At 51.2% G+C, this 18,327-nt stretch overlaps 1 protein-coding gene across 1 annotated transcript in view; it reads left to right on the top strand.

The window, feature by feature from the left end:
* Positions 1-18,327, top strand: part of WWC1 (WW and C2 domain containing 1) — a 176,812-nt gene that overhangs the window by 109,171 nt on the left and 49,314 nt on the right. Inside the window, 7 exon segments of the mRNA XM_021077057.1 lie at positions 1,293-1,369; positions 2,871-2,950; positions 9,121-9,250; positions 11,269-11,415; positions 12,597-12,621; positions 12,624-12,669; positions 17,997-18,239. Of these exon segments, the coding sequence (XP_020932716.1) occupies positions 1,293-1,369; positions 2,871-2,950; positions 9,121-9,250; positions 11,269-11,415; positions 12,597-12,621; positions 12,624-12,669; positions 17,997-18,239 (748 nt within the window).

Genomic DNA, 18,327 nt, shown 5'->3' with positions numbered 1-18,327 from the left:
TGTGGCTTGGATCCCGTGTTGCTGTGGCTGTGGTGTAGGCTGGCGGCTACAGCTCTGATGAGACCCCTAACCTGGGAACCTCCATATGCTGTGGGACTCGGCCCTAGAAAAGGCAAAAAGACCAAAAAAAGAAAGAAAAAAAAATCCAAATCACTAGGTAGCAGTATTATCTTTTTGGTATATTTCTTTCTGGCATTTTTACAGATGTATATGTGTGTGTATATATTCATTTACTGTGTATATTTTGCAAATTTAGGTTATGCTTTTATTGTAGTTTTTTTGTAAATTGTTGTTTTCGTTTGGGCATTTCTCCTTCTTCAGTACCCTTCTGCAACATCATTTGATTTGCCATGTCGTTGGTTTACAGTGTTGTATTAATTTCTGCTCTACAGCAAAGTGATTCAGTTATAGAAACATTCTTTTTTAAAATATTCTCTTCCATTATGGTGTATCATGGGATATTGAATATAGTTCCCTGTGCTATACAGCAGGACCTTGTGTATCCATCTTATAGATAATAGTTTGCAACAGAGTTCCCACTGTCGTGCACAGGATCAGTGGCATCTTGGGAGCCCTGGGACGTAGGTTCAATCCCAGCCGGGCACCGTGAGTTAAGGATCTGGCATTGCTGTAGCTGCGACTTAGGTCGCAACTGCGGCTCGGATCTGATCCCAGGCCCAGGAACTTCATGTGCCACACGACAGCCAAAAAGGGAAAAAAAAAATAATACTTTGCATCTGCTAACCCCAAATTCCTGATCCTCCCTCCTTCACCTCGCCTCCCCCTTGGCAACTACAAGCCTGTTCTCTATGTCTGTGAGTCTGTTTCTGTTTTGTAGGTAGGTTCATTTGTGTCATATTTGAGAATCTACACGTAAGTGATATTACATGATTTTTGTCTTTCTCTTTCTGACTTACTTCACTTGGTATAATAATATCTAGTTGCATCCCTGCCATGTTGCTGCAAATAGCATTATTTCATTCTTTTTATGGCTGAGTAATATTCTATTGTATATGTACCACCTCTTCTTTATCCATTCATCTATTGATGGACATTTATGTTGTTTCCATGTCTTGGCTACTGTGAACAGGCACCATCATTTCAAATCACTTAAGTCGCATAGTCTCCATTTTCTGTGTGTACTGAATTTATTTAACAGATTCTCCTTTGTTGGGCATTTAGGGTGTTCACCAAACGTCATTGCTTTCTGGGTCTATCAAATGACTCAAGAAGCCAACTTGAACAAAGTGTATTTCTTCTACAGAATTTTTTTTTTTTCTTTTTCCTGGCAGTGGTCTCTGGTTCGTCATCCAGCTCTAAGTATGACCCTGAGATCCTGAAAGCTGAAATTGCCACAGCAAAATCCCGGGTAGGTCCTCTTTGCTTACACAATGGATGGGGGGCCCTGAGGCAGCCTCAGGCTGCTAGGCCACCCACAAGACCAGAGTAGATGCTTCTGCCAGACAGGGGCAGTGCTGACAAGAGCCTAAATAATAACAGTAGTAGTAGTGGCTATTGTTTTAATAATAGTAATGGTAGCAGCAGCTGCCTTTCACAAGTCATCACTGTGCTAAATGCTTCACGCCTTTGCAACAACCCCATGCAGTAGCTACTGTCGATATCTGCATTTTAGGGAGTTCCCATTGTGGCTCAGTGAAACAAACCCAACTACTATTCATGAGGATGCAGGTTCGATCCCTGGCCCTTCTCAGTAGGTTAAAGATCTGGTGTAGCTGTGAGCTGTGGGGTAGGCTGGCAGCTACAGCTCCAATTCAGCCCCTAGCCTGGGAACTTCCATATGCTGCAGGTGTGGCCCTAAAAAGAAAAAAAAAAAAAGAAAAAATCTGCATTTTAAAGATGAGCCATCAAAGCTTACTCCAAAGTTCTTAATGTCAGGCGCTGCCTTCCTAGCTGCCCCTGACTCTGCATTATCATTTAATTACTTCATGATCACCATCGGCAATAGAGATTTTTATTCCCCTTTTGCTGATGTGGAAACTGAGGACCAGCAGTTCAGTGACTTGCTCGAGCTCAAGTCAGTGTTGTGAACGCTGGTTTAGTGCAACTTCGAGTAGGTTCTACAAATTCAGATACCTGCAAGAAAACATGAAAGGGGACTGGGGGGCTGGGGGTGAGGCAGCAGGGAGCACTGGGACCTTGTGACCTAGAGGAATGTGCCCTGTCTGAGGAGTAGTGGAATTTCAGCCCTACACGATTGTGGCGTGCTGGAATACAGGCTCTGCTTTAGCAACTCGTCAAGTATTTTTAGAAGAGATGCTTTTAATCTAGGCTTAATATACAAAATCTCTTAATATTTAATGACCAGCAACTCATTTTTTAAAATTTAATAGCACTGCAGGCCAAACAAAGCCTTCCTGCAGGCGGAAGCTAGCTCCCAGGCTGTGTCTTGCTCATAGAGTTACTATTTTGCCTCTTGCCTCCGTGCACAGCACGCCTGTAGCCTTTACCTGCTTTAAGTAATGCACAACCCAGGAACTTGCCATTATTGCCAGCTGTCAGAACAGGAAGAGGAGGCTCACAGAGGCCAGATGGCTTGAGAGAGGCCACCCCGCTAGGCAGTGGGAAGGCCACGCTCCATCCCAGGTCAGCCAGCCGGCTCCAGTCCACGTCCTGTTTCTCTGCAGCAAGGGCTGGCTGGGAATGACCTACAGGACAACTAGACTGGGGTGCCACCGCGTGGGGAGCTGCTGAGGCCCAGGCAACCTCAGGGAGGGGAGCCCAGGGGCTGCTGACCTGAGGCATCACCCAGGGGTGCCGGGGGGCTCTGGGTTCGCCCTTCCAGGAGAAGGCAGCCTGTGGCCTGGTACCCACCTCTGACCCACCCCCGTGTGTGCTCCTCTGCCATCCAGGTTAACAAGCTGAAGAGAGAGATGGCCCACCTCCAGCAGGAGCTACAGTTCAAAGAGCGTGGCTTCCAGACCCTGAAGAAGTAAGTCCGCCCTGCAGTGCCGAGCATGGGGGTTGCCCCTCATCCGTGTCCCCTGCTGTCCTCCTGGTCCCCCCCCGCCTCCTTCAGTCTCATTCCACCCTTCTCAGAATGGGGCTTCCCTACCATGCAATTCCAGTTCTGCTCCCTCGGCATTTACTGAAGATCCTGTCACCCTAGCTTGAGGTTGAGAAAGAGAAAAGGAAATCTCATCGTCCTCTGAATTCTTGAATCCACTGGGGTCTGTTCCATTCATCTGAGTGTTGCCAGCCAGTCACAGAAACAAGCATCGCCAGGCATGGTCTCTGCAGCTGTCTCAGCCCTTCTGGTATATCCGGGGCAATCTGATAGGCGCACACACACAAAACCACCTCTTTCCATGGCCCCTAAAAGTGAGCAGCGACTCTAGCTAGTGAGCTCCCCTGAGCAACAAGGATCTCTTCCACAGCAAACAAATCACTGGCAGAGTGGGTAAGATGCCATGCACGCTGTGCCTTTGGGGGGGACTTCAGGAGTTGCCTTTGACCAAATGTCCTTTTCACTGTGAAAAGCTGACTTCCAGCCAAGCAAGATACTGCTCTGTTGTTTCTTTAGAGAAGAAGTGTCCATGGCCACTAATGTGATTTTTTTACCAGCTAAGATTTGGTGAGCAGGCACTCTGTGCCTGGGGGACCTTGTCATAGCTCTGTAAGGATTGCTCCTTTAGCTGACATCACTACAGATGGGGAAACTGAGTCACATAGTAATGCTGAGAAGTATTAGTTTATTGTGATTAGCTACATGTATCACCAAGGCTTATGCATTGAGAAGTCACGTTCAGTACATCCAGTAGGTTCATGGGACAGTTGGGACAGCAGTGCCCGGGGTAGCCCTCTTGGAAGCTCCAAGGACAGCCGGTAGACGTCTCTGCTCTAAGGGACGTCCATTGAGATTCCCAGGGAAGCCAAGTCTGTACAGACAGCAGCTTCTGTAGACACTTGCCTTTTCTCTCTCCCTGACTGCACCTTGTCCTGCTTCTCTGGACCTCAGTCCACTGCCACCACTCTGCAGCCACAGCCCGGAGCCTTTGGGTGTCTGGCTGCAAGCGCTCTTAATCGAGGAGGCTGTGACCACCATTCAAGGGTCCCATAGGTTCTTATCCATAGCTCCCCACTCACCAAACCCCCGCTGCCGAGCCGCCGTGACACACCCACAACACAAGGTATAAGAAAGTATGGCTTTATATCCTAGATTGTGTAAGAAACATTTTTGTGTTATGTATTATGACTTTGTGTTGATACATTTGTGTGTATATGGATATAGGTTATTTAGATGTGTGTACATACAGATGTCAGCCCTGTCTCTTAGACCGGGTTCTCATCTCCGTAGGACCAGGGGCTATGCTTTACATTTTTTGGCAATTTCCAGGGTCCCAAGGACAGGTGAGGGCAGTAATGTGAGTTCAGAAACGTCCTGCCAAGCCGAGAGCCTCGTGAGTCCTTTGCTTGGTCGCAGAGCGCGTCCTGAGCACATCGTTGAAGGGCTGCCCCTCACACCTGCCCGCCCAGGTCATCTCAGCACGGGTGCCCTTCCCCCTCCCCGTTCCTGTGACCCTTAGGAGCTTCTGGTTAGAACACTTGCTCTTATTCCCCGAAGCCACCACGAACCTGTTTTACCACTTTGTCACCCGGTAGCAGCATGGTGTCGTTCGCTGACGCTGCAACCCCAAAGCCTCGCCGCCTTTTTCTTCCCCTCCCTCCGCCTGCCCGCCCACCCGTTTGATGCCAGGCCGGATAAGACGGCATCGCCGCTCTGTCTGCCTCCGCCCTCCTCGGCCGGAAGCCGGCCCTGTGACCGCTTGCGCAGGAAGGGTTCTGCTTTGGTGCCCACCTTGGCATCGAGGGTTAGGAATGTCGCCGCCAAAGGCAGGTGGCCTAGGTTCAACATTTACAAGTGGCTTAACCCCCTTGAGCTTCTGTTCCTTTATCTGAAAAAGAAGTTACCGTAAACGTGGAGTTGGAAAACTCCACTCAAGCGCATGACCGTGCCTGGCACACTGGGAGAGCCCGCGAGAGGAAGGGGGTGGTGACTTCTAGCTATTTGCCTGCTTGGACTTGGGAAGAACTCAGATGAACTCTGCGTCCCCCCAGGGCTAGAGGCGGTGCTGGGTGAGCTCTGCAGCAGTCACCCCCTTACATTGCCTCTACTCCCCGAAGAGCAGTTTTTATAGATGAGAGCAGGAGCGGAGCTGAAAACTGACCCAAGACCACCTGGCTTGTGAGCCTCAGAGCCGGGATTGGAAGCTGGGGCTCCTGGATTTTGAAGTTCATGTCCTCATACTTCCCTCCCTGGCATCGTCCCAAATAAGACCTTCCCCAGACCCAGAAAACATAAGGCCCTTTCCTTCTTCCTGGGGACCCTTCCTTTCCAGCGCCTTGCTGGGTTGCAGGGGGAGCCACCTGATCACTTCTCAGCCGCTCCCTTTGCAGAACCTGGGGGAAGGCGAAGCACATCCGTATGTTCACTTCAAGGTCAGCAAACCCAGTGTGCGAAAAAAGAAAGCTGGCCAGGATTGAAGCAGCCCCTTAGAGACTGGAAAGAGCCATTGAGAGCAGAGCTTGGGATCTGGCCCTGTCAGCGGCCTTGAGCCCTCGTCAGTGGTAAACTAGGCACACTCCCCGTGGGTGGAAGGCGGGACAGTATCTTCCTGCAGGTCCCCTGCCCAGGTGAGAGGTGTCTGGACATGACCTAGAGGTGTTGGCTGCTGTCAGAGCCTTCGCCCTGCTTCTCTGTGGCTGCTGGCGGTGTGAATCCAAAGTGCTGAGAGAAAGGACAACTGTGTACTTTGGAAATCCTAAAACACACGCGTCCCGCACCCCCCACCCCGCCCCACCATACACCCTCCTCCCCACCAGCCACACAACGTTTCTGTCTCTTAAAAAAAAAAAAAAAAAGATTCATTCAGCGAGTGCATAATGGACACCCTTTGTTCCCCTCCCCCAGTCCCCAATCCCAAGAGTGCTCCCTCTCCCAGCTCCTCTCTGGAGCCAAATTCCAGAGCCTGGGTTGCTAAGGCCCCTGAGAGCAATCAGGTAGACGCAGTCTGAGGAGCCTGAGGCCCGGCACACAGGCCGCCTCTGTCTCTTCCTGCTGAGGATGCAAAGCCACCCTCCCCCTTTTGGCAAAGGACAGCTGGGCACAGCCCCCTCCCCAGAGCCTCCCACCCTGGGACACGTTCAAGCAAACAGCATCTCCCCAGCACCCCGCTTCCCACTGGAGTTGAGACAGGGCCACCTCTGGTCCTGGACACTGGCTCTCAAGGCCAGGAGCAGGGGGCGTCCTTGCCAGGGAGCATCTGGGTCAGGCCTCTGCTGGGGAAGTGTCCCCAGACTGTCGAAGACCAGGCCTGGCTGACCCGGCAGCCTTGCTCAGGCCCGCGTCCTCGAAAGGGAGAGACACGCTGTGTTCAGTGGGAAGACGTGATGCACGGAGGAGACTGCAGCTAGGGAGTGTGCCCAGTGTTTCACTGATGAGGGCTCAAGGCGGGTGATGGGGCCAAGGTCCTTCCTTTCCACTCTCCACTACGAGGGATGCTTTGAGCCTCGCCAGCCTTCTTTCTTTCTCCGTCTGGGTTTGCTGACCATGAGCTGAACCAGTGGGTGAGTGTCACCTTCCCCCAGATTCTGCGAAGAGAGAGGCTGAAAAGTGGCTGGGTCCTCCCACCCCATGACACTGGAAAGGGTTTGGTGGGGGGGGGGGCAGCACTGAGACCACATCTGTCCCCCCGCTTTCCCCTGCTTCCCCCGTTCAGAGGCACAGACGATGAGTGAGGCCAGGATGAAAAGCCGTGATTCCCCACTCAGGTTATTTTTAGCCCAGGACAGCTTGGCCTCTAGCAGGAAACCAGAAAGGAATGCCTGCGAGTGGTTTCTCATCCTGAAATAATGGGTTTGTGGTGTCTCCTCAGACTCTAAACCTTCCTTTTCTTCCCTGGGCACTGAGACCTCGGGGCCTGGCCTTTGATGAAAGTGTGAAGCAGTTAAAATTTCTCTCTGCCCTCAGAACCTGCCCCCAGAGGGCTCGACGCTCCCCCCCCCCGACCCCCATCTCCCGTTTGTCTGACCTTCCGAAAACAGCATTAGGACCTGTCCCTTTTGCCCCATCTCTCCCTCTGCCCCCATCAAAATGAACCTGTGTGTAGGGCCTGGACGGGCCAGTTAGCTCCCCATCTGACCTTCCAACCTCATGCCCTTTGCCATTCCTCACCGTTCCGTGAACACGGGCCAAGGAGGTGACACCATCCAGATTTTCTCAGAGGAGGAGACAGGCTCCGTGTGCTTGAGGGCCGTGCCCAAGATCACACTCACTACTAAGGGGTGGGCTGGGAGTTCCTCATCCCTCTAGCCTTTCCTCTTGTAGCCGGTAACTCAGCACATGCCAGTTGAAGGCAGTGGTTCTCTCCAGGTTGGATTCGGCTTCCCTCCCCTTAGGGCTGTCAGGCAACGTATGGAGACAGTTTGGGTTGTCACCGCTCAAAGTCAGGAGGCAGCTCGCATCTCCTGGGCAGACGCCCGGGATGCTTGTGAACATCCTACAGGGCACAGGACCGCCCCACAGCGGTGAATGGTCCTGCCCCAAGCATCCTGAGGTTGAGAGACCCGAATTGCGGGACATGAAAAGATGCTTAGCGATGCTGATCATCAGGGAAATGCACGTCAAAACTACCATGAGATGTCCCCTGGCACCTGCCAGAATGGTTATCATCAGAGAGAACACAAGTAGCAAACGTTGGTGAGGGTGTGGAGAGAAGGGGACCCTCCTACACTGTTTGTGGGAATGTGGTTTGGTGCAGCCCCTATGGAAAACAGTAGGCGGTTTCTGGAAAAACTGAAAATGCAACTACCGTATGATCTAGAAATTCCACCCCTGGTTATATATCTGAAAAAAAAAAACTCCGGAAAGATAGTGTACCTCACTGTTCATAGCAGCATTGTTTCCAATAGCCAAAATATGGAAGCGTATCTTGGTAAGTGTCCCTCAACAGGTGAATGGATAAAGAAGATGTGGCACATATCTAATATGAATGTTACTGTAACATATCCATATGTATAATTATGATGCATGTATTGTATATATTATGGAATACTATTCAGCTATAAAAAAGAATGAAACTTTGCCATTTGCAGCAACATGGATGGACTCGGAGGGCGTTATGCTAAGTGAGATACGTCAGACAGGGAAAGACGAATCCTGTATGAGATCACTCACCTGTGGAATCTGAAAAACACAACAAACTAGTGAAATAAAACAAAAAAGAAGCCACGGAGACAGAGAACAAACTAGTGGTTCCCTCCCAGTGGGAGAGGGAGTGAGGTGGGGCAGCCTAGGGAGAGGGGGAAGAAAGGGGTGTTGTGGGGTTATATGAAATCGTGTGTGTGAAACTTGAAAAATGCAAAGCACCGGAGAACTTGAAGAATCATTCATTTCATAAGTAAAATAGAATAATGTGACGGGGGAGGGACTCTTCTATGCCAGATACTGAAACTACTCAAACAGATTCAAGCCTGTCAGATCAAGTCAGGACACTACCACATAAATTATTAATTACAGCACAGCGTGCAGAGTGCCGAGTCCCAGCTATGAGCAGTGTGTCTTGAGAGACCTCACCCAGCCTGGAAAACTCAGGGAGGTAATCAGGGAAGCCTTCCAGGCTTCAGGAATGGTGCTGCAGGAGCTCCCATTGTGGCTCAGTGGGTTATGAACCCGGCTAGTATCCATGAGGATGTAGGTTCGATCCCTGGCCTCGCTCGTGGGTTAGGGACCTGGTGTTGCCATGAGCTGTGGCAAAGGTCGCAGACGTTGCTCAGATCCTGCGTTGCTGGGGCTGTGGTGTAGGCTGGCAGCTGCAGCTCCGATTCAACCCCTAGCCTGGAAACTTCTATTTGCCGCAGGTGCAGCCCTAAAAAGAGAGAGAGAGAGAAGGGGGTTGCCCCTGCAGCCCCCCACACTATGGGACCTTTGCAGCTTGACCTAGACCTTCCGTGCTTTATCCACTAGGCAGGAGCTGGGGGAGAAGGGTGTGCAGCACAGAGAGGAGACTTCACATAGGACTGCAGCACTGTGCGTGCTTTTCCCAGGGAGACCCCATGCCTCACCCTATCTCTGCCTGACCTTTCCTACTGATTGTCTCCTAGGATCGATAAGAAAATGTCCGATGCTCAGGGCAGCTATAAGTTGGACGAAGCCCAGGCTGTCTTAAGAGAAACAAAAGCCATCAAAAAGGCCATCACCTGTGGAGAAAAGGAAAAGCAAGATCTCATTAAGGTATGAGAGTTCCCAGGGACGTGGGCCCCATCCCAGTTTGGCCTGAGCTTCTTTCTGTGCGGGGTCTCACGCGAGCCAGTTCCACATGCTGCAAGACTCTGAGCTCTCCTCACTCGTACTTGGGGGCTTTTCATCTCCTTTTCTAGAACATGGAGGGTCTGAAGCATTCAGGGACTTGCCTAAGGTCACCCAGCTAGTATCGATGGCAGAGCTGGAAGCAGAGCCCTCTGGTCTGTCTAAAGGCCCCACCCCTGGCACTAGCTCTGCCCATCTTGCTTATTTTGCACAGAACCAAATGGAGGGAGGTGCTTTCAATATCGCTAACCTTGACATCAAAATGTAGCATCTTGTCTTTTTTTTTTTTTTTTTTTTTTTTTTTTTAGGGCTGCATCTGTAGGCACATGGAAGTTCCCAGGCTAGGGGTCAAATCAGACCTACACCTGCCAGCCTACACCATAGCCACAGCAACGTGGGATCCGAGCCACGTCTGCAACCTACATCACAGCTCAAGGCAATGCCAGATCCTTAACCTACTGAGTAAGGCCAAGGATTGAACTCACATCCTCATGGGTACTAGTCAGATTCATTACTGCTGAGCCACAACGGAACTCCCCAAATGCAGCATCTTCATCTGCATGTCGTGGCGTGTTCCATCTCTATGCTGGGAACTGACACACGGTGATAGATATGATTTAATGTGTCAGGCAGTTGTGCCGAGTGCTCTGCACGCACCGTGCCTCACTGTCCTTTACGTCAGCATTCGGTCGCCCCTGCAGACAGATGAAGGCTGCATAGCCAGAGAGTGAGCGGAGAGCCGGGATTCAAACCCACCAACACCTGGCACAGAAGCTCCTTCTCTTAACTTGAACATCTCACCTCCCCTCCTCCCTTGACCTCCAAGATATTCTATTTTTTTATTTATTTATTTTTTTTTTTTTTAGCTCCACACCCATGGCATATGGAAGTTCCCAGGCTAGGGGTCGAATCAGAGCTACAGCTGCCAGCCTACACCACAACCACAGCCACGTGGGATCCGAGCCGCGTCTGGGACCTACACCACAGCTCATGGCAACGCTGGAGCCTTAACCCACTGAGTGAGGCCGGGGATCAAATCTGCAACCTCATGGTTCCTAGTCGGGTTTGTTAACCACCAAGCCACGAAGGGAACTCCCTGAGAAATTCTATTTTCATTCCCATTGGCTGATGAGCAATGAGGCTCAGAGATGCTGTAAATGCTTTGGGGAAGGAAGTTTACACTCTGTGACAAACGGAATAATCTCAAAGGTCCAGCAGCCCAGTGACACATTGAGACAAGGTGTTAGTGGATGGTGAGGCATGTTCCGGTCAGGCTTAGCAGTTAAGAGGGCCAAGTCTTGGAGTTCCCTGGTGGCTCAGTGGGTTAAAAGCTCTGGTGTTGTCACTGCTGTGGCTCAGGTCACTGCTGCAGCATGCGTTTGATCCCTGGCCTGGGAACTTTCGCATGCTCCTCGCACTGCCAAAAAGAGTGCCAGATCCTAAGTCGGATAGACAGGACCAAATTCTGGCTCTGACAATTGCCAGCTTCTCGGCATAACAACCCCCTCATGGATGAATGGGGACGATCATAGGTTATTCCTCCCGGGACTGTAGTCAGCATTCAATAAGCTTGTGGTAAGCTGATCTTGTTGAATCAACATGATAGCCCATGAGACCGGACCCATGATTATTCCCATTTTTCAGGAAGGAAACTGAGGCGCAGAGAGGTTAATCAACAAGGTCAGCTCACACAGCTAGGAGGCAGCAAGCAGGGGCTCCGACTCGGCCGTGTGGCTCCAGAGCCAGTGTCAACACTGGTTTCTCCTGAGTCCAGGGCCTGGCCCAGTACCTGGCACCTAGCTCAGTACCCGCTCACTGGTAGCTCTTTACAGAATAAGCAGGATGTCTGGGGTGAGCGTGAGTTCCTACTAAGTTCATAGAGGGTGATAGACGCAGAGCCTCCTCCCAGGAGGGGCATCGCTAACCCTGTCCTCCCGCTGCAGAGCCTCGCCATGCTCAAGGAGGGCTTCCGCACCGACAGAGGGTCCCACTCTGACCTGTGGTCCAGCAGCAGCTCTCTGGAGAGCTCTGGTTTCCCGCTGCCGAAACAGTACCTGGACGTGAGCTCCCAGACGGACATCTCAGGAAGCGTGAGTAGATCGTGTGTGCCGCCTGGGGCCCCAGGGGACAGAGTCACCTTCTCGTTACTCACCTGAGCAGCTGGCCGTGGCTCGCTATGAGGCTGGCTGCTGACTCCTCCCTCCAGAGCTCTGCGCTCGTCCGGAACTCTGGATCCGCAGATGACACAGGATAGCGGTAGGAAGGAAAAAGCCAGCGCTGACTCCGTGGTCCTGAGCGTTGCCTGGCCACGTGCTGGCATCTCTAGATGCGGCGCACAAAGCGTGTTGGAAGGACCAGGCGCCTTTCTCTGGTTTCCTTCATGCTAATTTGCAGCCCTTTTCTGTTGTGCGTTCACCAGCTGGGAAGCAGAGGTTCTTTCCCTCCTATTCCTCCCAAAACAATGCGCACTGCGTTCAGACAGCTGCTTGCCTCCCATTTCAAAAGCTCAGCCCGGCCCTAGGAATGAATAGTGCGGGTGCTGTCCAGACGTCGCTCCTGAAAGCCTCAGAGCAGGACCGACCCCGGCAGGCCGTAACTTTAAAGAGCTTTTGTTTTCTCAGGGCAGGTGCCCTGGAATGAACCAGCCTCCGCGGCTGAATGCTCTTCTCTCTGGTGTCTGTAGTTGTATTCGCGCTTGTGAGGAGAAGCTATATTCACGTCTGATGGGGTGAGCCTCGTAGCCTCTTGCCCGACAGGCGTGGAAAACAGGGCTAGCCTCTCCTTCGCCACAGCGCCCATGAAGTGTTTGTGAAGGAACTGTTTGCCTTCTTCCAAGTTCAAGGGCCTTCTTCTCTCCCTCACTCATTGTTTCAGTCCTGACTGCGGGTTCCAGGAGAGTTTGGTGGACTCTCCCCAGCACCCCCTGATTGGCTTTCTTGGGTACTGCCTGTCCATCTTTCCTCCTGCCCAGCTGTCCCCCATGCTTTTGTGGCTTGAATGGCTCCAAGCCATTTGGGGCTGCAAGATGATATTCCGGGCCCTCGGCTTCTCTTCTGGAAGTGATAAATGTTTGAGTTTGGGGCTCCAAAAGGGGAAAAAAAATGTGTTTTTCCCTAACGAGCTTCCCTGCGATTCACACAGCCAGCCCAGTAATTGGGGGCTATTTTTAGCTACTTCCCACACAAGCTGTCAAGTCTCTCATGAGCTGCAAAAACCCAGCTCCGCTCTGGCCACCAGAGCCACCTAACTCCCGACTTGCTTTTCCCTCCAGTGCGGCACCAGCGGCAACAATCAGTTGGCGAGAAGGTCAGATTGCGCCTTCGATACGAAGAAGCTAAGAGAAGGTAATTGGAGGCTGGGGGCTGCAGGGGAGGATGGCTCCAACAATAATAACTGCTACTGCAGGTGTCCTCTGTGCCCGGCTTTTGCACACCTCTCAGAGATTGTGTGGTATGTATTATAATCTTCATACTCTATGAAGTATGAAGTAGTCCTCTCGGAAACTCAGGAAATGACTGAACCAGGAACACATAGTCAGATGAAGAGTGGAACTAGCGGAGGTCCTGCTGTGGCGCAGCGGGATCAGCAGCATCTCTGGAGTGCCAGGACTCAGGTTCGATCCCCGGCCCGCACAGTGGGTTAAGGATTCAGCATAGGTTGCGCCTGTGGCTTAGATCAGATCCCTGTCTAGGAAACGCTATATGCCATGGGGCGGCCAAAAAAAAAGAGTGGAACTGTTGCTTTGAACCATACTTTAAACCTCAAAGCCTACTCATTTTTCCATCTGCCAGCCTCAGAATCAACCTCTAAAAGTTCCCTGGTGGCTCAGCAGGTTAAGGATCTGGTGTTGTCACTGCTGTGGCTCAGGCTGAAGCTTTGGTGTGGGTTCAATCCCTGGCCTGGGAACTTCCACATTACCTTGGGCACAGCACGCCCCCCCCCCAAAAAAATCTACCTCTAAAATCAAGGTTTACCTATGAACTTATAAGCAAATTGGGTTGAAAGAACATAGCCGGGATTGAAGCAGCAGAGTTAAAAAGTCTACAGATACTACCCACTTCAGTGTCTCCTGCCCAACTGGGGACAAGCTATGCTTTTAAACTGAGGATCCCAGGGACTTTAGATATTCTGTGGCTTCACAGAGTCCTAAGCAGTTGGATTCTACGGCCACAAATAAACTAATAATCAAAGCTGACATTTTTAGAGCATCTGTAACGGTCAGGACAGTGTTCTAAAACATATGTGTATGTGCATTGTCTCATTTAATTTAATTTACTTTTTTTTTTTTTTTGCCATTTCTTGAGCTGCTCCTGCAGCATATGGAGGTTCCCAGACTAGGGGTCTAATTGGAGCTGCAGCCACCAGCCTATGCCAGAGCCACAGCAACACAGAATCCGAGCCGAGTCTGCAACCTACACCACAGCTCACGGCAACGCCGGATCCTTAACGCACTGAGCAAGGCCAGGGATCGAACCCGCAACCTCATGGTTCCCAGTCAGATTCGTTAACCACTGAGCCACGACAGGAAATCCTGTCTCCTTTAATTTTAAAAGCAATCTTATAGCATAGATTATCTCCATGTTAGAGAAAAGTAAGATCTAAGATGTTTTATGACTTCAAGATGGAATCAGAATTTAAACCCTGGACAATTCATGATCTTCCTATACACCAACACAGCCTTTCTGGGAAAGAGCCCACAGGCTACGGGGGGGAATGAGACCAAGCATACTGCACCTGTTCCTCCTTAGGCTACGTTGCCCTGCCAGTGGACATTCTAAGCCTGGCCGAGGACAGTGTGGCAGTGCCCAGCCGTGCCCCTCTGCCAGCAGTGTGTGAGCAGTGGAACCCTTTGCAGCAATGACAGGAATCCTGGGGAAACTAGGGGAAGCAAAAAAAGAATTTTTTGGCTTACTGAACTCCAGAGTCCTGAGGTCCTTCAGGCATAGCTGGATCCAGGGTTAAAATGATGTTTCAGAGACTCAGTCTCTCTCCTTTTCTCCACTCTGTTTGCCTTTGTGTTGACAGACTTTCCTGTCAGAGTGGAAAGATGACCCCCAGCAATTCTAAGCTTACATACTACCAGGTTAGCAAGCCCAGAGGAAAGGGGAACTGCCTTTCCCAGCAGTTTCAACAAGCTTTGAGTTTGAGACTCCGCTGGCTTCTCTGGGAGAACTAATCATTACTGCAGGGTAGGAGGCATTAGAATTCTCTGAAGGTCCAGCCAGGCGGGGGTCATGTGCCCAACTCTGGGTAGGGGGTTGAGGTCAGTGTTATGGGAGCCAAGTGCTTTGAAAGTATGAGCGGACTGATTTCCCAAAGAAAACTTGGAATAAAGTTAACCCAAGAAGGAGAAATTGGATACAGGGCAGATGACAAGAAACACGTCCTGTGCACTATTTCAGCTCCCCCTAGAGGTCCAGCAAAACAACACACCTTCTGCGTTTGGACAGCCACTGAAGCCTGGATCTATTCCAGCTTGCAGTAATAAGTCTATCTTCGATACTCAGTTATGGAGAAACGAAAGGGCCGAAATCTTCCCTTTGGGGTTGAGCCATGAACCTTCTCATCACAGAGCTTCCAGTCTTAGCTGCTTTGAGCCTGCTTTGCGCTTCCCCCTTCACCCAAAGGTAGTTTAAGTATAAAGAATAGAGCAGTCTGGGGTTCCTGCTGTGGCGGCATTCCTGCAGTGCCAGGCAGGAGGTTTGATCCCCAGCCCGGCACAGTGGGTTATAAGGACCCGGCATTGTCACAGCTGTGGCGTAAGTCACAACTGCAGCTCAGATCTGATCCCTGGCCTAGGAGCTCCGTGTGCTATGGGGCGGCCAAAAACAGGAAAAAAGAAAAATAGAGCGCCTGTTGAATGGGAAGGCAGAGTCTGCGGGTCTCGAAGCAGGGAGGACAGGTGGTTACCATGCAAGGTCTGATCGTTGTATGCCAAGTATTGTCACGTATGCATTTCTTGGGAGTGAGTCTAGTAGATTTCATCAGATTCTCCTAAGGATGTATGGCTCAAAGTTTAAGGGGCACCAGCCTAGGGAAAGTGCCATCAGAAAGTACATCCAGGAGTTCCCGTCGTGGCACAGTGGTTAACGAATCCGACTAGGAACCATGAGGTTGTGGGTTCGATCCTTGGGCCTTGGTCAGTGGTTAAGGATCCGGCATTGCTGTGAGCTATGGTGTGGGTCGCAAACACGGCTTGGATCCTGTGTTGCTGTGGCTGTGGCATAGGCCGGCAGCTACAACCTTAATTCGACCCCTAGCCTGGGAACCTCCATATGCCACGGGAGTGGCCCTAGAAAAGGCAAAAAGACAAAAAAAAAAAAAAAAAAAAAAGAAAGTACATCCAAGAAAGCATTGATCACCCCTTCAATGTCCCGTATATAGCAGAGCCCTTGCCAGACCCAACCATGCCCGTCTAGCCTCAAAGAAGCTAGATAGATAACCGCAGCTCCAGCTCCAAAGTTATCCCAAAGCCAGTTTTGATGGATTGCGGTATATGTGAATATGGAATTTAAAGTAATTAAGATTCCCTGCTGAGATACTTGGCTGGGGAATGAGCAAGGATAGCTGTGTTTCTCCGTATGGAGGTCATTCTACACAGCATGGAGATCTCATCTCAAACAGTGTTTTGATAAAGTAAGAGTTTGGGGAGTTCCCATCGTGGCTCAGTGGTTAATGACTCCGACTAGGAACCATGAGGTTGCGGGTTCAGTCCCTGGCCTTGCTCAGTGGGTCAAGGATCTGGCATTGCCGTGAGCTGTGGTGTAGGTTGCAGACTCGGCTCGGATCCCGCGTTGCTGTGGCTCTGGCGTAGGCTGGCAGCTACAGCTCTGATTAGACCCCTAGCCTGGGAAACCTCCATATGCCACAGGTGCAGCCCTAGAAAAGACGAAAAGACCAAAAAAAAAAAAAGTTTGGCCACAAACTCTTTGCAAATAAGATTGAACCTAGGCGTTCCCGTTGTGGCTCAGTGGTAACAAATCCAACTAGTATCCATGAGGATGTGCATTCAGTCCCTGGCCTTGCTCAGTGGGCTAAGGGTCCAGCATTGCCGTGGCTGTGGTGTAGGCCGACAGCTGTAGTTCCTAGCCTGGAAACTTCCATATGCCTCGGGTGCGGCAAAAAAAAAAAAAAAAAATTGAACCGAGAGTCCAGAGGCCTGGGCTCTCAACAAGTATGGGCCATGCCTACGACCTGCAGTCTTAGGTTAGCCACTTGCTGTCCAGCCACCTCTGCAATGGGGCTAACCACCAGGTCTTTAGCCACCCTTTAGGAATGGGATGAGGCTAGGATGGTGACAGCTAAAAGCATTTTTTCAAAGACTAAATCCTAAAGGACCTGAGTTCCCTGGTGACTCAGCCGGTTAAGGATCTGGTATTGTCCCTACTGTGGTGCAGGTTCGATCCCTGGCCCTGGAACTTGTACATGCTGCAGGCATGCCTCCACCCAGGAAAAAAAAAAAAAAAAAAAAAAAAAAAAACCCTACAGGATCAGATGATTGCCTTTAAATATTTGTAGCAGTACTCTTAGTGATACTGTACACCTTAGCTTGTTCCAACAATAATCATACCTCATGTCTGTATAGCACTTGGCATCATATGAATAACTCCTGCTAACAGGTTTTCATTTGGGCCTCATAACCCACCTCACAGGTACCATTATTGTACGCTCCTTACAGGTGAGATACCGAGTATCAAAGCCGTGAAGGGATAGGGCTCTCAGCTCCTTCCGGTAACATTTATCAGGGCCTGCAGTGTACCATGCACTGTGCTAGAAGCTCTGTTAACCCAAGTGATTTCTTAAGAAGGTCAGGGCCAAGACTCCACCCCAAGACCTCTGCCCCCAAGTCCGCAGCTGTTCACGTAGTGCTGCCCCCACTTTCTGGACTGAGAACACCAGGTCAGCCATGGCAGTATTTGCTGTCGTTGCAGTGGGTGCATGGCTGTCGGTGGTCTAGCACTGATGGAACACGTCATGGCTCACTTTCACCCAATTCGAAGGAGGAATAACTGCTTTCTTATGTGCAAGGCTTGGGGAGCGTGCTCAACATCACACGCCTAAGAAGTGGTTAAACCAGGGAATAACCACAGGAGCAGTGGGAACATTCATCGAGTGGTTGTTTTCTTCTCTTTCTTTTTTTTGGGGGGGCCGCCCCTCAGCATGCAGAAGTTCCTGGGCCAGGGATGGAACCCGTACCGCAGCAGTGACCCAAACCACTGCAGTGACAACACCAGATCCTTAACCCCCTTGAGCCACAAGAGAACTCCTGAGTGCTTGTTTTCCATGCGCCATATTGTGCTTCAAGGTTTTATGGGTTGTCACTGCAACCCCACAAGGACGGAGCTCTTGTTACTCCCTTTAGAGAGATGAAACCACTCGCCCGATGTCACCTAGCTAGTGGTAGGAGGCTGTTGCCTGGTGACGAATCCACTTCTGATCCATCAGGCTTAGCATCCCTCGGAGCAAGGACACTGCCCCTGTCTCATCCCTACTCATGAGTGGCACATGGTGGGCACCACGTGTTCGTTAGATAAAAATCTGTTCCTTGAGACCACATGCCGAACTAAAGGCAGTCACTGTCAGAGAGGACGCTTTGAAGCCTTGGAGACGCGGTCTGCCACGCAGCAGTGCCCCTGGGCACACCCATCGCACTCACCTTCTCCGTCTGCAGGATCGCCAACCTGAAGATCCAGCTGGCCAAGCTCGACAGCGAGGCCTGGCCTGGGGTGCTGGACTCCGAGAGGGACCGGCTGATCCTCATCAATGAGAAGGAGGAGCTGCTGAAGGAGATGCGCTTCATCAGCCCCCGGAAGTGGACCCAGGGCGAGGTGGAGCAGCTGGAGATGGCCCGGAAGCGGCTGGAGAAGGACCTGCAAGCAGCCCGGGACACCCAGAGCAAGGCGCTGACGGAGAGGTGGGGCTCGGCTGGGGCCTGCGGGGATGGGGACCTTCTCTCAGTGCTGGTCTGTGCTCTAGCCCCCAGCTTGGGGAAGAGGCGGAGT

This window comes from Sus scrofa, chromosome 16, assembly GCF_000003025.6.
Source record: "Sus scrofa isolate TJ Tabasco breed Duroc chromosome 16, Sscrofa11.1, whole genome shotgun sequence".
Classification (NCBI taxonomy): Eukaryota; Metazoa; Chordata; class Mammalia; order Artiodactyla; family Suidae; genus Sus; species Sus scrofa.
This window is presented reverse-complemented; position numbering and strand designations above follow the sequence as displayed.